Genomic DNA, 19,833 nt, shown 5'->3' with positions numbered 1-19,833 from the left:
CAGTTGTGCCACAGGAAGTGATCGATTGTAGGGCCTCGGGGGCAGTGTTGAGAACTCTGTCTCTATCTATTTCCTGCCACAGATCCTGGTGTCTGCTTGGATCACGATGTCCACAATTTATTATGTCTCGCTCTCAAGTGATGCCATCTGTTTGAAAACAAGTCGCCTGCACGGATTCTTTTGATTCTGGGACTTTTTTTTATTTTTGCTTTCAAATTGTTTAATGATTTTAAATGTAAAAAAAAAAAAATCCCGAGCTGCTGCAAATCAAATCTACGGTGACGGATGGAGCTCAGGGAAAAATACTGTGAGCCATGTGTCACGTTCAGACCAACCCGTCTCTGTTGTGGTTGCTTGTTTATCATTTTTCCCACTCGCCCCTGCGTCTCCACTGCTGTCCGCTAATATTCCACTGTCACTGAGCTAAACTGGGTGGCATAGTGTTAGAGGTGGGGCGTGTGATGGGTACGCACGGGCATAACTCTGAGGGCCCACTGATACTGATACTGATACACAGAATGGGTGTTTGAGGATGACATTATGTTCTTATGTAAATCCACTTATGACCAACATGCTCCTGGTGTCTTCACACTGTTTTCTTAGACCGATGAGGGACAACTACTACTATTATATTCTTCCACCCAAAGCAATAACTGTGCTTCCCCCCCCCCCCCAGTTCACATATTGCCCAGACTCCCTGAAGACCTTCATTGTTGAGGGCTATGTGGGGTGTAGGGTGTTTCTCCTTCCTCCCTCCTCCACCTTCACACTCATCCATCCTCCCATCCCCCAGGGACTCACCTGTCTGTTGCGTTCATCCATAATCCGCGTGATCTGAATCTTTTTCCTCCCCATCGTCCCCGTCTCTTTCTTTCTCTCCTCTTTCTGAAAAAAACTTTGCCTTCTTCTTCCCCGTGCCCTTTCTTCTTCTTTTTTTTTGCTCGTCTTCTCTCTCTCTCTCTCTCTTTACTCTTCACTCTTCTGCTCGTCCTTTATCTGTCTCTTCTCTGCTTTCTTTTTGTTCCAATCAACTCAAAGATTGCAGCATCTGTACCTGCAAGAAAAGAAAGGAGGTGGGGGGGGGAGAGAGAGGAGGAGAGGATAAGCATTAAATGAAATGAAATATGGCAAAATACTGAGAGGAGGGAGAGAAAAAAAAATAATAAAAGTGGCATCGTGGCAGCCACAAGGGAGGGTGAAGAAAGACAAAGAATCTGTCAACAATGTTGTGAGAACCGCTGTGTTTTTCACTGTCGATATCATGCAAATCAGATTCTGCATTTTTTTTTTTATTCCAAGGCACCGACTATGAGAGGAGACAGCGCTGTCAGGATCTCACCGCGTTCACAGAGACTTCGACAGTGTTTTGGAAGTGCTGCTAACTTAAATGCTCTAATCACCAACACTGTAACATTACCTCCAGACTGAGGAATACATTTGTTTCTTCCTGCACAAAAACTGCACTGTATTGACAGTAGAAGTGCCAGACGCAGCTTTTTCTACTCTATCTCGCTGCTCAACTCCAAAATGGCAGACTTGAGTCACTAGATAGAATACAGATGTAAGACTGAGCTCAGTCTTACCATGTTCTGACAAAACAAAGCCAAAAAGAAGAGGGGGGGGGGGCGGAGTGCCAAGAGTCATCTTTTGATAGCTGATAGTAAAAGGATGTTTCTTAGAGACAGAAATCAAACCAAATTCCTACATGAAGTTAATCCAGCTGGAGATGCCGGTTCTCCAAATCTCCTGAATCCGCAAGAAAAAGGGCATCTGAGACACACGTGAACACAAATGCACTTGTCCACAGATGAGTGTGCACGTGTGTACCTGTGTTTCACGAGTAGGGGCCGGCGGCGGCTGCTGAGCCGGCCTGCATGTGCGAGGGAGAAAGAAACTTTGCGTGAGTGAGTGACTGTGTGTCCACGTGCGAGTGTGTGTGTCTGTCTGTGTGTGTGTGTGTGTGTGCGTTCGTGTGTGAGCTTGGCTAAGCCAGAGCTCCAGTGCATCTCTCCAGAGTGCTAAAGTAGGCCAACCCAATCTATCTCAGGGAAGAGCAGAAGAACTGTTGTTGTGTTTTCTTTTGACAGTAGAGGTGATAACGTCCCTCGTTATGCAAATGAGCATCCCATTATTTAAGCTCAGTGCAATGCAGGGGAGCTGTCAGCGCCGTCACATAAGAAAAAATCTTCCATCTACCCTGCCTTTTTCTCCCTCTCCCTCTCTCTCTCTCTCTCTCTCTCTCTCTACTTTCCCCTTCTTCTCTCTTCTCTCCTTTCTGAACCAGATTTCCGGCACCTGGCAGCACAAGCATCAGACACTGATGTGGAAGACGACACTGCTTCACCAAAAGACATGTCAGTCTGAGTCTCTCTCTCTATCACTCTCTCTCTTCTATCATAAACCCTTGCTCTCTCACACTCTCTCCCACACACACATTGTACTGCACCACTTCCTTTACCCCCCCCCCCCCCCCTTTTTTTTCCCTCCTAACCTGAATCCATGTATTTATTGAGTAACATGCATGAGAAAGCACAAGAAAGCTGTAAACCCCTGGGGTGAGCGCAGCACATTGCGATGCACTTGACCTCTTTGTGCTCGAGAGAAGGACACTGATAATGAAAGTGTGTAATAGGAACATCCAGGCGCTCTAGTGATAGTGATGAGCAAAAAGGCATGTGGCAGTTATTATCTCACTAAAATGTCTCTTTGGCCTCAAAATGCAAAACGGGTGATGGGTGAACTGAGTGTTGAAAGACTCCACGCATTCAGTGTCAGTGAAACGAAAACTAAGTGAGACAATAGAATTTGAACAATGATCAAATGCCTGACAGAAAGACTTCCTGTGCAGAATGGTTTGGAGCACACCCACCAGCTAGACTGCGCCATCATAATAATAAGATCTAAAATAACTCTGTAGCAAGCTCTGAAGAGGCTATCCAAAACATTTTAGCATTGCTCAGAAGAAAACACACCCCGTTATAGAGGGAACAACAAAAAGCTGCCCTTTGAAAAAAAAACAAAAACAAAGAAGGATGTTGTCAGACAAACTAGCGACACTAAGGCGCTTTGGCACAAGACAGCCAGACAAGGATATCAATCAAGCTGGCGTACCTCAATCACAGCCTGACAGCATCATCGCCTCCCCAGTCTTTGTGCTCGACACTACCCAGCCCAGGCACCGCTCCAAACAAGGAGGCGTTACCTCTGTGATCCCTGCCTCCAGGCCGCCACCATCACCATCACCACCACCTCCTCCTCCTCCTCCTCCTCATTCCACCCACAGCTCACTGAGCAGAACCCTCTCAATGTCAACACCCGCTGGGGCAACACCTTAGGCCTTACGTAACATTAACGCTAAGACTAAGCTCATGTCCTGAACATTTAATCCCTGCTTTTGGCTCCCGACGCCGGCCAATGCTCCCTGAGGTGATGAGGCTCTGCTGCTACCGCTTGCCACTTAGCCCCCGTGCCTACACAACCAACCCCCCCCCCATCTTCTCTCACTTGTGCCTCCTCTACCTCCTCCTACTCAGCAAAAGTCCCCCCCCCCATCCCCTCCTCTTCCTCACACCCGCCCCCGTCCCATATGAATGCCAAGCAGTGCCCACCTCCTCATCTCGCCCCGTTTTCCCTCTCCTTCCCTTGTGGCGAACAGAGCATCAGTTAACAGATTACCACTGAATCACTCAATCCAATTTAGCCTCCTTATGCCACAGCAGTCAAATCTCTCACACACACACACACACACACAGAAAAAAGACAAAACAAAAAACTGCATCGTGAACAAGTGTCAAGTGGCAGCGAGCAGTGATCCTCCGCGGGAATTTTTCACAGGCACGTCTGACCTTGAGAGGGCAAAAGAGGTGAGAAAGTATAAGACAAGGGGGGAGGGAAAAGGAAGACGCACAGTGTACGACACGAGGAGGAACTAACAAGCTCTTACTCTTGAGCCAATTTGCTAATCTCAAAGTAAGGCAGCGAGGAACGAGGGAATCAGAATACACAAAAGGGTTTATTTATCTCCTCTGTGGACTCTGACTAATGGTATGCCCGCGTTCACACTCGCCCGGCAACTGGAAGGAGACCGGAGGTCAGAGAGCACGCCGGCACCGGGCGGGCAGAAGGACAACGGTTGCTCCTCTGCTTGTTTTATATCCCGCGTCCCAGCTCTCTGCACATTTGGAGAGGTGACAATGAAAGGGAGGGGAAAACTGAAACACTGAGCGAAGCGAGGGAAACGGAGTGAGGCAAAAGGAGAGGACTCTTTTTGAACAGGCACCAGGCCTCTCCAGGGGGAGGGGAAGCGCTGTACCCACGACCCTCCCATCTGTTAAGCAGACGGACAGAGAGAGAGAGAGAGAGAGAGAGAGGGAAGGGATGGAGGTTGGGGGAGAGAGAGATGGAGAGGGAGCAGCGATTCAGCACATAGATCTAATGAGCATTCTCCCTCTCTGTGTCTCAGAAGTGGAGCTGAGAGGACGATGAGAACATATACACTCAGTGCACCACAAGGCTTGATTCTAGGTCGCCTCGCTCCCAAGTGTTTAGTCACTAAAAACTAATATACAGCACACGGCGCTTTTTCACATTCTAATAGACCGTCTGCAGGGTGCTTGTTAATGTGGCTTTGTTATTGAGGACAGACACCAAGGATGACTCCCGCGACTGAAGGGTGTGTGTGTGTGGGGGTGTGTGTGTGTGTGGGGGGCAAAAAGAGGAACTTTACCTTGACTCATGACAACACAACACAACCCTTGACATTGAAAGGCGACTGCCAGGTTTTTGTCTGAGCCCGGGAGAAGGGAAGTGCCATCGAGAACCAAATAAACACGAATTCCAGTTCCAAGAAAGAAAAGAAAAGAAAAAAGTTCAGTCCATTCAGCTACCGTTTGGAGAACTGTGAGGGGGGGGGGGGGGGGATGTTAAAAACGAAAGCAGCGATGTGAACACAATTCTGCTGATGCCGACATTCTCAAATCCTAATTCTACATGTTGCAGCAAATTGGGGAAGGTGATTTATCACGACAGGATTGGTGATGTTTTTCCAAGAAACCCCACCTCGGCAGCACAGCTTCAGCTCACGGTACATCTGCAACACATTTGGTACGAGCATGTGCTCTGAAAAAAGAAGTAAAGAAAAAAAAAAGGAAAAAGGAGAGCATATATTTATACGTATTTATATATAATGCCAGTATCCCCTATCCTCCGAGGAAATGCGGTTGTGAGGATTTGAAATAACATATTACACTGCAGTAAGTAAACCTTTTAGGAGGTGTATGGTACATTAAATAAACGCTCTCTCTTTTTAAATAAACTCTCATTTCCTTGAAGAGGTAGACGAAGGGAGGGGGAAAAAAAAAAGTGCTTTAATATAGTTTTCCAAATACAATCTGACTGTCAGTACACACTGACAGTGCTCCGTTTTCATTTGAGCGTTCGTGTCATGTTGTCCTCAAGAACATACAGTATCTTTATCACAGGCGGAGATTTTCAGAGGTTTGTGTGCCGGTGTGGATTTGTTTCACGTGTGTGTGTGTGTGAAAACCACTTTATCTCCCATAAGGATGAATGGAGATATATGAGCAGAAATGAGAGGTGGGGATCGGATCAAGCAAAGGAGGGAATCGATGGCCAGGGCTGGATGGAAACAGAAAAATGTGTATCAGGTCTCATTGTGCCTCTAATGTCATTACAGGCAGTGACTCCTCTATGTGGCACGCTGCACTACCCATCTGTCAGAGCGAGATAGGCAGGGTGACGAATGGCTATCACTGCTATACTTCCCCTCAACCTCCACCGCCCCCACCGCCTCCACCACTCTAATGTCTCCATCTTTTTTTTGTAGCGCTGGGGGAGAAAGAAGAGTGACCTAAACCTGGGCGGTAGCCCACGCGTAGGTGGGTCTCTGTGCCTCTGAATCTCAGCAGATATTAGGGCTAATTTAACACGTTAGCAGCTAAAGAGATTAGCTACATGTACATGTGGGGATTAGAGTGATAGTGGTGGATCATCCTATAATGTGCTCATTCCTTTTCTCTCTCTCTCTGTCTCTCTCTCCCAGTGAGTATTATAGCTAAACTTGAATTGGAGATGCGGCGGGCGGTGTGAGCTTTGCTTGGTTGTTCTTCGGCGTATGTGTCGGAGGACACGTCTTCACCTGTCTCTCTCCATTAGCTCCCGGTTTAGCTGGATCATTAGCGAGACAGAGACAATTTCACATGTGTTCTATTTTCAAACTCTATGTGGCTTAGAACTGAGACACCTGTCTATTGATGAGGGAGGAAAGTGAGCCAGTAGCCGGTGGTTGGCACAGGTTTCATAAGCGTGATTGACAATTATCGAAGAAAGTGTGTTATTATCATACGTATGGAAGCTCTGGAGCTACACCACAGGCTCTCTCCATCCCTCAAGTTCAACCCATTCCTCAACTTAAAACTTCATACTTCAACTTTAAAGGCTAATTATTTTAAAACTAATGGGACTCGTGCCCAAACTGTTTCCCCTGTTATCCTTCAATCCAGCAGCTCTGCCCGCGGGGTCTTGGGAGGACAGAAAAATGGGAAACGCATACACGTCTCAGCGGAAGGACGTGACATGAGCCGGCACGGACAATCAAAGGTGCTAAAGGTGCTTCCTTCACCAAATCACTCACAGGCTAACAGAGCGTTTAATGGGACCTGAAAAACCAAACCACCGCTCCGTCCCTTTTTATTACACAGCAACAAATCAGGACTACAAATAACTGCTTGTTAAAAATAATAAAAAATGAAGCAACAGGCATATTGGAAGGCAAGTGGAACATTTGGTTATATCTTACTAATGAGACAGGTTCAACGGGGGCAAAGCAAAAATGTAAAATTATACTATTTGGATTAAGAATACTGTCAATTTTAAATAATTAATTAAACATTTCAACCAGTGAGGATACAGAAGTTAATAATCCTGAGAGCACGAGGTCCTGCCTTTCGTTTGGGCAGCTGCACGTCTCACTCAGCACCAGTAAACATGGGCCTTGGGCCCTCAGAGCCACAATGGAGATAGGTGGCCATCCGTCAGAGGCAGTATGCAGACAGGTGAGAGCTATCTTTCCATACTCTATTGGTGACTTCCCCAAAGGACAAAAATGACTTGACAAAATGCGTCAACCCTACTCTCTGAAAGGAGGCCAAGGACTGTATAACGCTGCAGCTGCGAGGCCGAAGGCAGCAAGAGGGCACACGGGAGAGAGCGGTGAAGCCAGATAGGGTATCGAGACAATGGAGCCATGAGTGATAAACAAATAAAGTTACGGGGGTGACAATGACAAACTTGCCACACACACACATGCTCCCTGTGCCAAACTGGCGTTAGAGGGGGAAAAAAAAGGAGAAGAGAAGAAAAAGCAGAAGCGACGGCGAGCCACGATGTGGAGAGGCCCCGGAAAGGCTGGAATGAATCACCATTTAGTGCATTCAGACTTTCCATGGCATGAGCACAGGGAGGGGCAATGAGCACATGCATGGACGAAGCAGAGATACAGAAGATGATATATTGTTTGTTTGTTTAAATCAACACAAGCGGAGTGACAACGTAGGAGTTGGAAACCATGGAGTTCTTGCAACAGTCATCACCAGCCGGTCCATTCATTATGTGCCGTTCTTTCTCATCCACGTTACCCCGAAATGGAAATGTACAACATTGGCATCATGTGTTATTAACTCATCCAAACAATATCTTTTTGCAACCAGTGGAGTTGCCCCCTGGTGGCAATCTGCTAATTCTGTCAGTGGAGTGCAACAAAAGGGATAAATATGAGAAGTACTGCAATGGTTTACAGCGTAGAAGTGGTGCAGATTGTGGGAATAAACACAAACTACTTCACTTAAGTCCCACTATGTATTACCTGCAATCATCTATCCACATCTCTCCGTCTCTACCTCACTCTCTCATGCTCTTCCCACTCTCACTTTCAACAGCACACAGGTCAAGTCTTCCAGCGTTTGAAAAACAACCGTCTTAAGTCACGCTGCAGGAACCAGGTGTAACCAACAGCCGATAGATGACCGCGGAGCGACCGACTATGTGCACAGATAAGTCTCAACTCTCTGCTTATTGTTCACGTCTGCGACACAAGCAGCTCCCTAATGAACAATGTGAACCGATGTTGTGGAATCGCAAGTATAAACCCCTTGAATGAGTGTTCCCAGCCCCCACAGGAACAGCCAGGAGTCATGTCACTAAGAACACAAAGCACTGACATATTCACCCAATTATGTTCCCCGCCGAGTATGACAATGTCTCAGGATGTTAGCAATGTTCTCCAGTGGGGGTGGTGGGGGGGGAAAGGGCAGAGAGTGAGTGTGTGTGTGTGTGTGTGTCAGAGGTTTGAAACCAAGGCTAATTTGCTGTGTGGGCCACGCTTGCTTATGTTAAAACACAGCGAACCTCACACAAGGCCCCATGACTCTCCTCTCCTCCGTGGCCCTCACTCCAGACTGCATCAACACCAGACATCACAGTTAAGACGACCCACTGATGATTTCATCACACACACACACACACACACACGGCCCTACCCCTTGCTCTGTCTCTTCGCCACAGCATTCTAATCACCCTAATTAAAAGCTTTGTTCATTTAGAAATCTCTGATGACAATTTGTTTCACTCTACCCTACAGCAGTGGTGGCTGTGAGGAGGAGAGAAGAATTAAATTTGATCTTCTGACAGCAATTATTAAATGCTCCCTCCTGGCCTCAATTAAGGCCTGCAGGCTAATGCTAACGCGGCTAGCCCTCATGCAACCAAACACTTCCTTTTTTCCTCTTCATCATTCCTTAGCATCACAGTATGTGTGTGTGTTACCTCTTCAGGACAGAAACACTGACCTTGTGGAGACCAACACCTGGTTCTAATGAGGCAGAACCTCATTTCTGAAGGAACTAGGTTAAGATTAACCGGTTATGGTTAAAGTGAACCAGATGAAACTCAAAGGACTCAAAAATGAGTTACTGTATCTGTTTTGCATATACGTGCAGACGGGAAGAGGCAAATAAATCGATTCCTTTTTTTTATATTCGGGGTGGGTTTATTGTAACTTAGTCAGCATGTGAAGAGCGAGCGGCAAACCTACAGGGAAGTTGTCTCACTTTGTGTTACGCAAAGTGATTATTTTAGGAGAGAGGACCCTGTCAACCAAAATATAAAAGCCTGCGGTGACTTTCACTGGTGGTTTCTTCTCTTTTGCCTCAACTTACAGTACGACTAACTGTGAGCGGCTAATGACGCTACACTGGCATTACTTCATGGTTGTATAGCGTCGAGTCTGTGAAGCAGAAGGTTGCACACTTCAACAAGGATGTCCTTCATGGATTCGACCTTCTGTTTTTTCTTTCCCTTTTCTCTCTCTCTCTCTCTCTCTCTCTCTCTCTCTCTCTCTTTTTTCTTCTTCTTCTCACAACGGTCCCTGTGCTCGGCTTGGAAACCAAGTAACCTAGATCACAGAGTGAGGCGAGTGAGGGACAGTTAGTGACAGAGAGGGAAGGAGATGAGAAGAAAGAAGAGACGGAGGTGTGAGAGGGAGAGACGGGCAGGATAAATTGAAAGTAAACAAAGCGGGGGACTTTGAATTCCACGCGTCATACTTCAAAAGAATAAAATAACTATTATAATAATAAAAACTCAACTAGAATGATGTTGCTGATTATCGGTGTGCATTGATGGTGCATAGAGATTGCTCCACTGTCAGTGTTTGCTTAAGCAAGAGGCAATATAATGTTTCCCCGGGCACTGTCTTCACCACAAAATGTAAATTTGAGACACAAGTTTCGAGTTGACGCTGCTCTGAATCTATAATTCAAGGTCATATTTAGGTAGCTTTTTTTTTTTTTTTAAAAAGCTAATAAATGTAACAAAGTCTGTGAAAACACGGGAATCTTTTTTAGCGCATAGCTTGAACTCTTGCACTTGCACACAGTGCCTTAGCGTTTCCCAGGGGACTGCTGGTGGTGGGACGTGCGAGCCGAAAAGGTTGCGTGGAGTGTGGAAGGCGTGCGGCGGCATACGGCACCTACACATCAGTCTCTGTTTAGGGGAGTGGCCCCAACCAAGGCCAGAACTGGGCCAGACTCAGTCCAAGCCTCTCATTAGTCATCGGCTGGGTGCCGCTTTCCCTTTTGGAGTGGTTAAGGGGGGAACTGGTGAGGGTCTGGCAGTTCCACTGTACTCCACTCCCAGCACCATCACAACCCGACCTCATCAAAGCGAGCGCTCGTAATTTGTCACAGAAAGCAGCCAATTAACATATGTTAAGGGAGGAGGGAGAGACGAGAGAGAGGGAGGGGGAGGGGGAGGAGGGGAGGGGAGGGCGAGTGAAAAAAGATAGCGTATGATTAAAGAGTCTGCACAGCTGCACAAAATCAAGATGGCAAAGAGAGAGGTCTGAAAGAGACCTCAGACCCAGTAATCTGATAAAGCTTACTGTTACTTAACCCCCATAAGCAAGAGCGAGCGAGAGACGGAGAAGACGGCGGCGGCATGAAATAATAGAGATGAACAAATATTAAATTACTACTGTGAAGCTACAACCTTTGGCAAAGTGCCCCCCCCCCACCCCGCTCTCCATCTGTGGCTACAGCGAAGGCCGCTGTATCGCGTGGAGACGACCCCTCTCGCTGTTTGACCACACTCTATTTTTAGCCCCCACTCTCAGCGACGCGCCTGACGTAAGTTCACAGTCATGTTCAAAACGTCTTAAAATCTGAACGCCCCTGTGCGCCACGTCGATTAAACATCCTCTTATTCTTTCTCACGAAACAAATGTGTTTTTTTTTCCATTTATTTTCCCGTCATAAAGTCTCAGACAAGTTGCTCACGTTACGGCTTGTATGTTTGCTTTCAGAGTTCTTGTTTTTTTTTATACATGTAGTGTGCGGTTATTTATGCATGTGTGCATTTGTGTGTCTGTTATTGTCGATGCTGTTGTAGAGAGAGAAGGGGGAGGGGACGGGGACGGGGCGGGGGACGGGGTGTCTTATGAAGTGAGCTGTGTGATATCTCGCCTTGTTGTTGGATACGGTGGCAGGTTGAATGCATTAGCGGTGCATGCCGATGCCGTGCTTGTGTTCTGTCGTCGCTCAGCCACCCTCTGCCTCGTCTCTCCGCGGCGACTGATCACACGGGGCTGACAAGCGAGCGCCGGGGTCTTGCGTCTGCCGCGCCAGGAGGACGCTCTAAACAAATCTAAGCGATTTTCAAAAATTGTTTGCCGAGTTGTGGGGGGAAATCCCCACGAACGACAAACTTGAGTGCTAATAGTCACATGCGACGACTGGTTGAACATGGAGTATACCATAGTTCCTTTTTCTCCTCCTCTTCCTCACTCAGACTTACACCATCAAGCATCATTCCTTATTTATTCATCGTCTTTATTCGGGAGGGCCTGAGTGGACGAGTGGAGGAGAGGCAGCGGAACAGAGGGGGCAGTGGCACTTTGTGTTTTGGTTCACAGGACTCGCTGCTTGGCCCAATCTCTCTCTCCCCTCTCTTCTTCCTCTCTTCTGCGAGCTGATGGTTCAGTGAAGGACCTGGCTGCCTGGAGTTCCCCCCCTCTACTCAAATCCCTTTGCTACAAGCACAGCTGCACCGTTCACATAACCTCGCCTGCCCCCTCATACTCCACCTCCCCCCCCCCACCCACCCACCCACCACCCCCCCGGCTAATGATAGCAGAGCACGTCTCCTCCACAAGGCAACAGCTTTTTCCACGTCATGTACGTACACACAAACTCGACACACACACACACTAGCGGGCACATCGTCTCCCTTCTCCCTCTCTCGGTTCGTCCACTTCATTTTTTCTCACATCATTCAATTTCTTCCCCTTCTCTTCACCCTGAGAAAAAAATCCCCCAGTCTTGTGACCCGGGGAAGGCCTGAGAACCTTTCACAAACACACACACACACCATCAACCTCCACACTTTTCTCTCTCTCTCTCTCTCTCTCTCTTTTTCTGCAGCCCGTCACAGTGAGTGACCTGCATCACAGCTGTGTGTGGGAATGTGTACGGGGGTTGAGTGAATGCATGCATTTGCATGTACCTGCGCACATCGACGTTCACACCGCATATGGTCGCGCGCACTGAGCGCATGTGTTATGCATTCACTTTATGTGCATATATATATTTATATATATATATATATATATCTGTTGGAGAAAGTGTGTGTGTGTGTGTGTGTTTGATGGGGGGGGGGAGAGGGGGTGTCTGGGCTTTCGCTGTGCCTACTGTGAATAAACAACTCATTACACGTGTACTTAACCAAGGTGAGCTGGCAAAGCAGTGGAAGTTAATCCCCGTTATCGTTCCCACCGTTCCTCTTCCTCTTACACTACAGGGAAGAGGAGGTATAGACCGAGCAGTGTAGGAGGAGGAGGAAAAAGTGGAGGAGGGAGAGAGGGAGAGAGAGAAGCGAGCAAAGCATGTGAGCGAACTTCCCACAAGTGCCTTTCTTACCTATATTATCCCTTCTCACTCTATCTCTCGCTCCCTCTTTCCTGCTCTACCCTCTCTCCTTCCTCCTCCTCCCTGTGGATTTTGCTCTGCTCTTCCTTGTTTTTCGACCATCTCTCAGAACTGGGTCATCGACAGACTGTGCGGCAGCATTTTGAAGAACATTGGGCGGGGGGGGGGGGGGGGGGGGAGAAAAAAGCATGTTCCTTCTGTGAGAACAATCCAAGGCTTTTTTAACAAGTAGCCCCGCTTATCAAATTAAGCTGTCAAAAGCACATTATTAACAGGCAGCACAGTTTCCATCACAGAGAAAGAGGGGAGGGGAGGGGAGGAGACGGGGGAGGCAAACACATGCAAAAAAATAAATAATAAAAAAAATAATATGATTTCGCTGTATGTAGACACAGTCCACCATCTTCGCACGTTTAAATGCTGGAAAGATTGGGTCAGCATGTACGAGTCAAACAAATAATTAGCTAGTTCAGTCAAACAAAATAAAAAGAAGCACACACTTTCAACCGCTCACGTCAGCGACGCGTTCAAACCTGGACCACGTAGATTCTAAATACTGTAAATGTCTCTAAAAACAAGTGTGAAGCCAGATTAGCGCGTAATTGAAAAAGAAAATGAGTAAGAAAGAAGAAGCAGAGTGTGAGCGAGACGGCGTATAGCAGCGGGACAAAGAGATGTAGAAATTTAATTTAATGAGAACTTGTCATACAGATGGCAGTGGGAAGGGAACTAACACCCTGTAACCTTATGTTCAGAGACTAAGTGGCAAAAAAAAAAAAAACACGGTTCAGTTTAAAACACTGCATTGTGTTGTCATCCTGACAAGTCTTGAAGCCTTACAGTCTGCTCGCTATTTGTAAGAGGAAATGAAGTTGTAGGGGTTTTTAAATCTGACAGCGTCAGATAAGGCTGCTCATGCTGAACTGCTTTTGTGTTTCCCTCCGAAGACTGACTTTCTCACACCCTCAACTCCAGTCCCATCCTGTTTGCTCAGCCCCAGAAGGGGCCGGCTCTGCCGTAGTCCGGAGAGAGGGGCCGGGCCGGGCAGCGGCGGCGGGGCTGATGTGACGTGGAGGCACTACACGACTGTACTGGAGCCACGGCAGGTATCCCCCGCACTTCCTCTGCTATTTATAAAACCATGAGTCCAGCACTACAGGGCCAAAAATAAGACGGAGGCCATTTTTATCCTGAATAATAAAAGGGCGCCTCTCTCCCTCTCTCTCCCTCTCTCTCTCTCTCTCTCTCCTTGTACTCACACACGCATTAGTGCTTACACACAAAGACGCAATCGCTAGGATCACAAATATCCAACCTCATTAAAATATTATTAACAGACATTAACGGAGTGAAAAGCTCCTCGAGAGACAATGGAACCCGTCGTCGTACTGAGCATGTGCATATCCTCACACACACACACACACACACACACACACACACACACACACAGCAGACAAAAGTCAATATCAAGGCTGGGCTATTTCGGTAGAGAGAGAGCAGTGTTTAGGAAGTGTGGGCCGGGTGCCAGTATTCTCCTCACTGTCGTCTGGGCGTCACTGCACTGCTGCCGTTAGACGGACTCACCTCTTTCCTCTCTCACCCACTCCTCACCCTTTTTTTTTTTTTTTTTTACCCCCTACCCGTTTTCCATTGTCAGTGCTGTCCCTCTCTCTCTCTCTGTCTCCCTCTCTCTCTCCCTGTTTCTCTTGTACACACACAAGGTTATTTGTTTTTCCACTGGGTCGAACCACAGTGCCAGGTGAAAGCATCCATTGGCAGGAGAAAGAGCGTGGGCTGGTGTGAGATCACAAGGCCCCACTCTGCCCAGCAAACCTTGAAGTGAAGTGCCGGGCTGGAGTTTCAAACAAAGTGCCCCCCTCATTCATTATACATGCAACTGCACTGAAAATCTCCTTCCGCAACACCATCGCTAACCCCCCCCCACCCCCCCACCCCCGCCTCTATCTTTCTTTCTCCCTCTCTCCTTACACCGTCCCTCTCCTTCTTCTCCCGTTTTTTTTCTCTTTCTTTCCAGACAGAGCATCCATAAAGTATGAATAAAATTAATGACATCACGAGCTGCTCTTTTGGAAGAGCCACTGTTAGAAAAAGCCATACATCATCATCATCATCACGGGGGCCGAAGGACCCGAGATGGAAAAAAGTGAGAAAAAAAAAATTTGAGACAGCAAAAAAAAAAAGAAAAAAAGGTGTGCGTGCATCACGATGTGTTCGGGAAAAAAAGTTTGAACACAATTAATTTCCCCCCCCCCCGTCTTCTTAAATGTCCTCGTGTGTTTGCAACATGTCTTTCTCAGTCCTGCTCTCTCTCTCTCACTTTTGGTCCGCTGAGTAATGCGAGGGTTCAAAAACAGTCCTGTGCTCCGCATTATTTTACAAGCTGGCCTTTGGTGTGGGAATGGCACAGATGACAGTGGAAAAAGGAACACTGGTGTGGACTTTGGCAGCGCAGCGTCTGGTTAGGCTGTGCTGTGCTGTGTGGAAGAGGGGAAGCGCCGAGTGGGGATGCTTATATAGCTTCTTTTTTTTCCTCAACTTAGACGGTGTTAACAGCATTTTCAACAGCACGGTCCCCGCTGACTTAGAGCACGAAACCTTTACTGACTTCACTGACTGTGTGCGCAGATATCTGAGACCTGCGAGGATCATCTTTAAGACCGTAACACCGGAGAGCAGACACGGTATAGCAAGGCACTTCAAGGAAATGTAGTGTGACATGGTTTCATTAAATCCTTCTCCCTCTCAAATCTACAAGATCAGCTCAAAGAAAATAGCCAGCATCTATGTGAACCCCAGCAGCAGCAGCAGCAGCAGCAGCAGCATGGATGTGGAGCAGTGGCGGCAGCGGAGCAGATTGTGGCAGCCAAGTGAGCTGGGGTTTCAGATGGATGGGAGCTTGTGTGAGGCCGAGGCACAGAGCTACCTCTGTGCGTCTCACCGGACCGCGTTGCAGAATGACTCGGCTATGTTGCAGTCGCGACAAAGATAAATTACAGTCACTAGAAAACATTTCGACTATTTTTTTCCTCTCTCTCTCTCTCTCTCCATGTTGCCGCACTCCTTTTTATTTTATTTATTTATTTATTTACTTTTGATTTGATTTTGGCGAGATTGGATGTGATCCAAATGTGTGCCACACCAAAGGGAGATGGTAAGGGTGTGTGTGTGTGTGTGGTGGGGGGGGGGGGGTAGCTTGGGGTTGTCTCTGAAAATATATGAGGTGGTAAAGAAGCTGTTCCACAGGTCAGGTACTGTGTTTTATCATGGAAAAGGTCTCATGCCGGCAGATTTATGCACACGGACAGCAAATACTTCTCCCTCAAACCGACCACTAAAAGTGACTAAAAAGGGATTCCCAGTTAATTCTGGATCCACCGCACAATATGTTTGCAGCAGATACTACAGATGGGCACTGTACTCAGTCTGTAAAAATATCACAGACAAGACAATTAAAGTTAGTGTGTGGTTGGGGAACCGTGTTCGCTCTCATGTGAACCTAAACCCTCTTTGACTCTGATACGCCGAGTCTTCCCGACGCTGACGCCGGACGGCATTCGCTCCGATCTGAACAATCCAGTGTTTAGACAAAGAAATGCAAAGTCTGCTCTAGTCTAAATGTTTCCCTTTGTCTTATCATTCCCAATCCTCCTGCTGCTGCTGCTGCTGCTGCTGCTGCTGCTGCCCCTCAAACCCTCAGAGCCGGCGTGCTCGCCTCCCAGGACTCTCGCTCCCTGTCCAAATATTTCACGGAGCAGGCCTCAGAAGTATGGCGAGGTGTGTTGGGTATCTCTTTAGGTGGGCTGCAGCTGACACCGTGGTTCTGTGGTCAGCAGCACTGCTGAGCACAGACCACCCAGCAGGCAGCTGCAGCCATAATGACCAACAGGCCGAGGCAGGAAACAGGAAACAGGAAGAAGAAGAAGGCAGGACATCCTGTTCATCTAGATCAGTGTGTTGAACACGACATCACGGAAGAGCATCGCGCTTTAATGGAGAATACCTCATGTGAGGCCAAACACGCCGCCGCCGCCGCCACCGTGCTCTCATCTCAGCTCAAATAAACTTCCATCTACGTTGTCTCACTCTGTGTGTGTGTGTGTGTGTGTGTGTTTTCCTCTGTGCATCTATTTTCTCACTTTGCCTTTTCAGCCCTCACACTGACACTGTTTTCCAGACTGCTCCATCATCCCAGACATCAAATCCTACCCTCTTCAGTGTGAGGAGGATAAAGGGAGGAGGAGGAGGAGGAGGGGGGGGGAGAGAGAGAGGAAAAAACAAAACAAAACAAAAAAAACAAAAACACGCACATTTTCATTTGAATATACACCAGCAACACCCTCACAAAACTCCCGACACAAAAACAACACAAAAGCACAAACACTCTGACACGCGCAAACAGACGGAGACGAGGCACAAACGTGAACACACACACACACACACACACACACACACACCTCCCAGACACACGGCACACACTGACAGACAAACACACAAAGAGAAACAGCGAACACAAAGCACAGCACAGCCAGAAGTCGACTTTATGCAGAAATATTCTAAAATGTGTTTTACAATACAATTAAACATCAAAGGCTGATATATTCCTCTGTGATCTTTAACACCCCAGTGAACACACACACACACACACACACACACACACACACACACACACACACACATCCACTTACAGTGTATACAGAGAAAGTTGCTGAACGTCACTGCTAATTACTAGATAGAGACAGAGGATCATTATGCAGAATCCAGGACATATTCAAATATATGCATTCAATGCAAAAGGAAAGGACTGTGTTATTTACTTGTAATATTATTATTATTATTATCATTAGTATTTCTTTTAAAGTTTCATGGGTAAACGCAGCACTTATGAGGATAGAAAACAAACAGGCGTGCACAACAGTGAGGACAATGAAAGGGAGATCTGTTTCAAAGTGAGGGAATAAACACACAGTGAGGCTGGGCCTGATGCTTTTCATGGGTGCTATAAAATGTATGAAAAAAAAAAAGAAGAATCAGAAGAAAAAGAAGGAGACTGTTCCTCTCATGTAGCAACAGTGAACACCTGCCTTACGCAATAAACACAAACACAACAAGCCCTTGAGTTATTATAAAACTTTAGTATTTTCATCTGCGCACAAACAGGCAAAAAAAACAAAAACGACTAAAAGAGATCCTGCCTTTATTCTTTGTTCACATTTGGATATTGGATGTAACGTGACAGCATTTATATGAAGGCGTCAGGACTCAATGTTATTTACTGGATGTATCCGAGGATGTGTGTCTCCTCTTAGAAACGAGGCAAACGCGGGTTTCTCAACAATCGAGTCTTATATTACTTTCCTGTTTAACCCAAAGGGCATGAAGTCCAATTACAGCTCCTCAATATCTGCCTCCACATCTTGCCAACCTGCAATCTGCAAATGAGCGTTTTACTGACGTTTAGCTGAGCAAACTCTGCAAAAGCCCCTTTCAAAAATATTTGAAAGCATTAGAGGGGAAAAGAAAAAAAAATATATATATCTAAAGCATAGCAAAAGAAAAAAAAAGGGAGGGGGGGGGGGCTATTAAATTATTTGCTTAAACATAAATGCTTGTGATGTTTCCATTAAGATAAATGTTTTCAGAGATCTGGTTTTCCATAAGGAGGGAATCTGAAAACTGTGCCCTCTGTACAGTATGAGACGTCTGTGCTGTGACGCAGAACAGAGGTATACTTTACCCCTTCTTTTTTTTCCTTCTTCTTCTTCTTCTTCTTCTTCATAAGATACAGAATTTACAGGCTACGACTCCCCCCCCCCCCTTTTTGTGGTCACGCAAAAAAAAACAAGGAGTCAGAAAAATTACAGGCAATATATTTGATATTTATGATTCGGGATTAGGGACCGTCTGCCTCGTGTTGATTCTGCGTTTTAAAAACACATGGCACACAGACACTGTGTCCCCCCCCCTTTCCTCCTTCACTTAACTAAAGCTTCACTGAGCCCCTGGTGTACAGCAAAGTGCCCTGACAATCGGCTCAATGCTGTGGCCAATCACAGGCACACGTGACCTTCTAAGCCCCTCTGTGTGAGAAGCGTGTGTTGTCACTGTTGGTTTTTGAGAATCAGCAGCCAAAATCCCAAATGATTTGTCAGAGAGAGAGAGAGAAAAGGTCCTGGAAGGGAACGAGAAATAAAAGCAGCGCAGGCCAAAGTTGTGTGTGTGTGAGTGAGTGTGTGGGTGTGAGTGTGTGTGAGGAGCAGAAAGAGAAAGGGACAGAACAAGTGTGTGTGTGTGTGTGTTTATGCAGGGTCTCTGAGATTACACAGCTTGGCTGAGAGAGTCCTCTGTGTGTAATCGTGGGTCCACATGCGAGCGCTCACCTTCCTCTGAGCGGATTAACCTAACGCTAAATCCCAAGAGAGCAACAGGCCAGACAGGCCACACAGAACAACTTCATTGATGATGAGTAGAAGAGGGGATGATGATGGGGGGGGTCGGGGGGGTCATGCGTTTAAAAAAATCACCCCCCCTTTTTTTTTATTGACTAATATACTTTTATCTCATTTTATTTCACCAGTAAACAACTTACACCAAAACAGCATCCTGGATTATTAAAAGTAATGGAAGAATACACAACATTAAATGTTAAAAATAAAAAAAATTACTTTTACACCGGCTGTATTTTTTTAAACTGTAAAACGCAATTAGGCAGTTAAATGACTTCATGTATGCAATTAGTCACAAATCAGCTTGATGTGCTGCAGCACACGTTATCACTTACATATTTCACTTTTCGAGAGTGTGCCTTCAAAAAAAAAAGGAAAAAGAAAAAGTCTCCACATTAAAGAAAATCCCAAATGTGATACTTGAAAATATTATGAGAGCTTCAACTTTAAGAAACTGCAGCGTAAATGTCATTAAAAGTGAAACAGACCGCATTTGTTTAAGTGCCGGAATTTATGCTTGCCATTTTACAACAAATTCACAATAAAAAAATGGGAGAGATTAACTTTAATGCCCATATTTATGAGCGTGAGTTACATACACGCAATGTACTCAGTGCCACAATTGGTCTAAATTAAAATGAAGAGTGCTGTAGTAAATTTTAAATTATATTACCGTCTTTAGTGCATCTGCACTTTTCATATCAGTGGGGCCTCAAATCAACACCGAGAGCAAAACAAGTAAATCTAAATTTTCTTCTTCTTTCTTTCTTTCTTTCTTTCTTTCTTTTTTTTTTAACATCCAAAGCTGTGAAACCTGTCACAGGTTAATTATGGTGTCATTGTTAATGCTCTCACTGCAACAGGTTCACTGG

General features: G+C 46.3%; 1 protein-coding gene across 7 annotated transcripts in view; it reads right to left on the bottom strand.

Annotated features, from left to right (window-relative positions):
* The window catches only part of mef2cb (myocyte enhancer factor 2cb), a 66,197-nt gene that overhangs the window by 33,240 nt on the left and 13,124 nt on the right, over positions 1-19,833 (bottom strand). For all 7 annotated transcript variants that reach the window (XM_058635525.1, XM_058635518.1, XM_058635523.1 and 4 more), the window contains one exon: positions 802-1,054. In XM_058635525.1, coding sequence (XP_058491508.1) covers positions 802-855 — 54 coding nt within the window. In that variant the 5' untranslated portion in view covers positions 856-1,054. The remainder of the gene's footprint in view (positions 1-801; positions 1,055-19,833) is intronic.

Source organism: Solea solea, chromosome 8 (assembly GCF_958295425.1).
Source record: "Solea solea chromosome 8, fSolSol10.1, whole genome shotgun sequence".
Lineage (NCBI taxonomy): Eukaryota > Metazoa > Chordata > Actinopteri > Pleuronectiformes > Soleidae > Solea > Solea solea.
The sequence above is the reverse complement of the archived record's forward strand: the minus strand, read 5'-3'. Positions and strand labels throughout refer to the sequence as shown.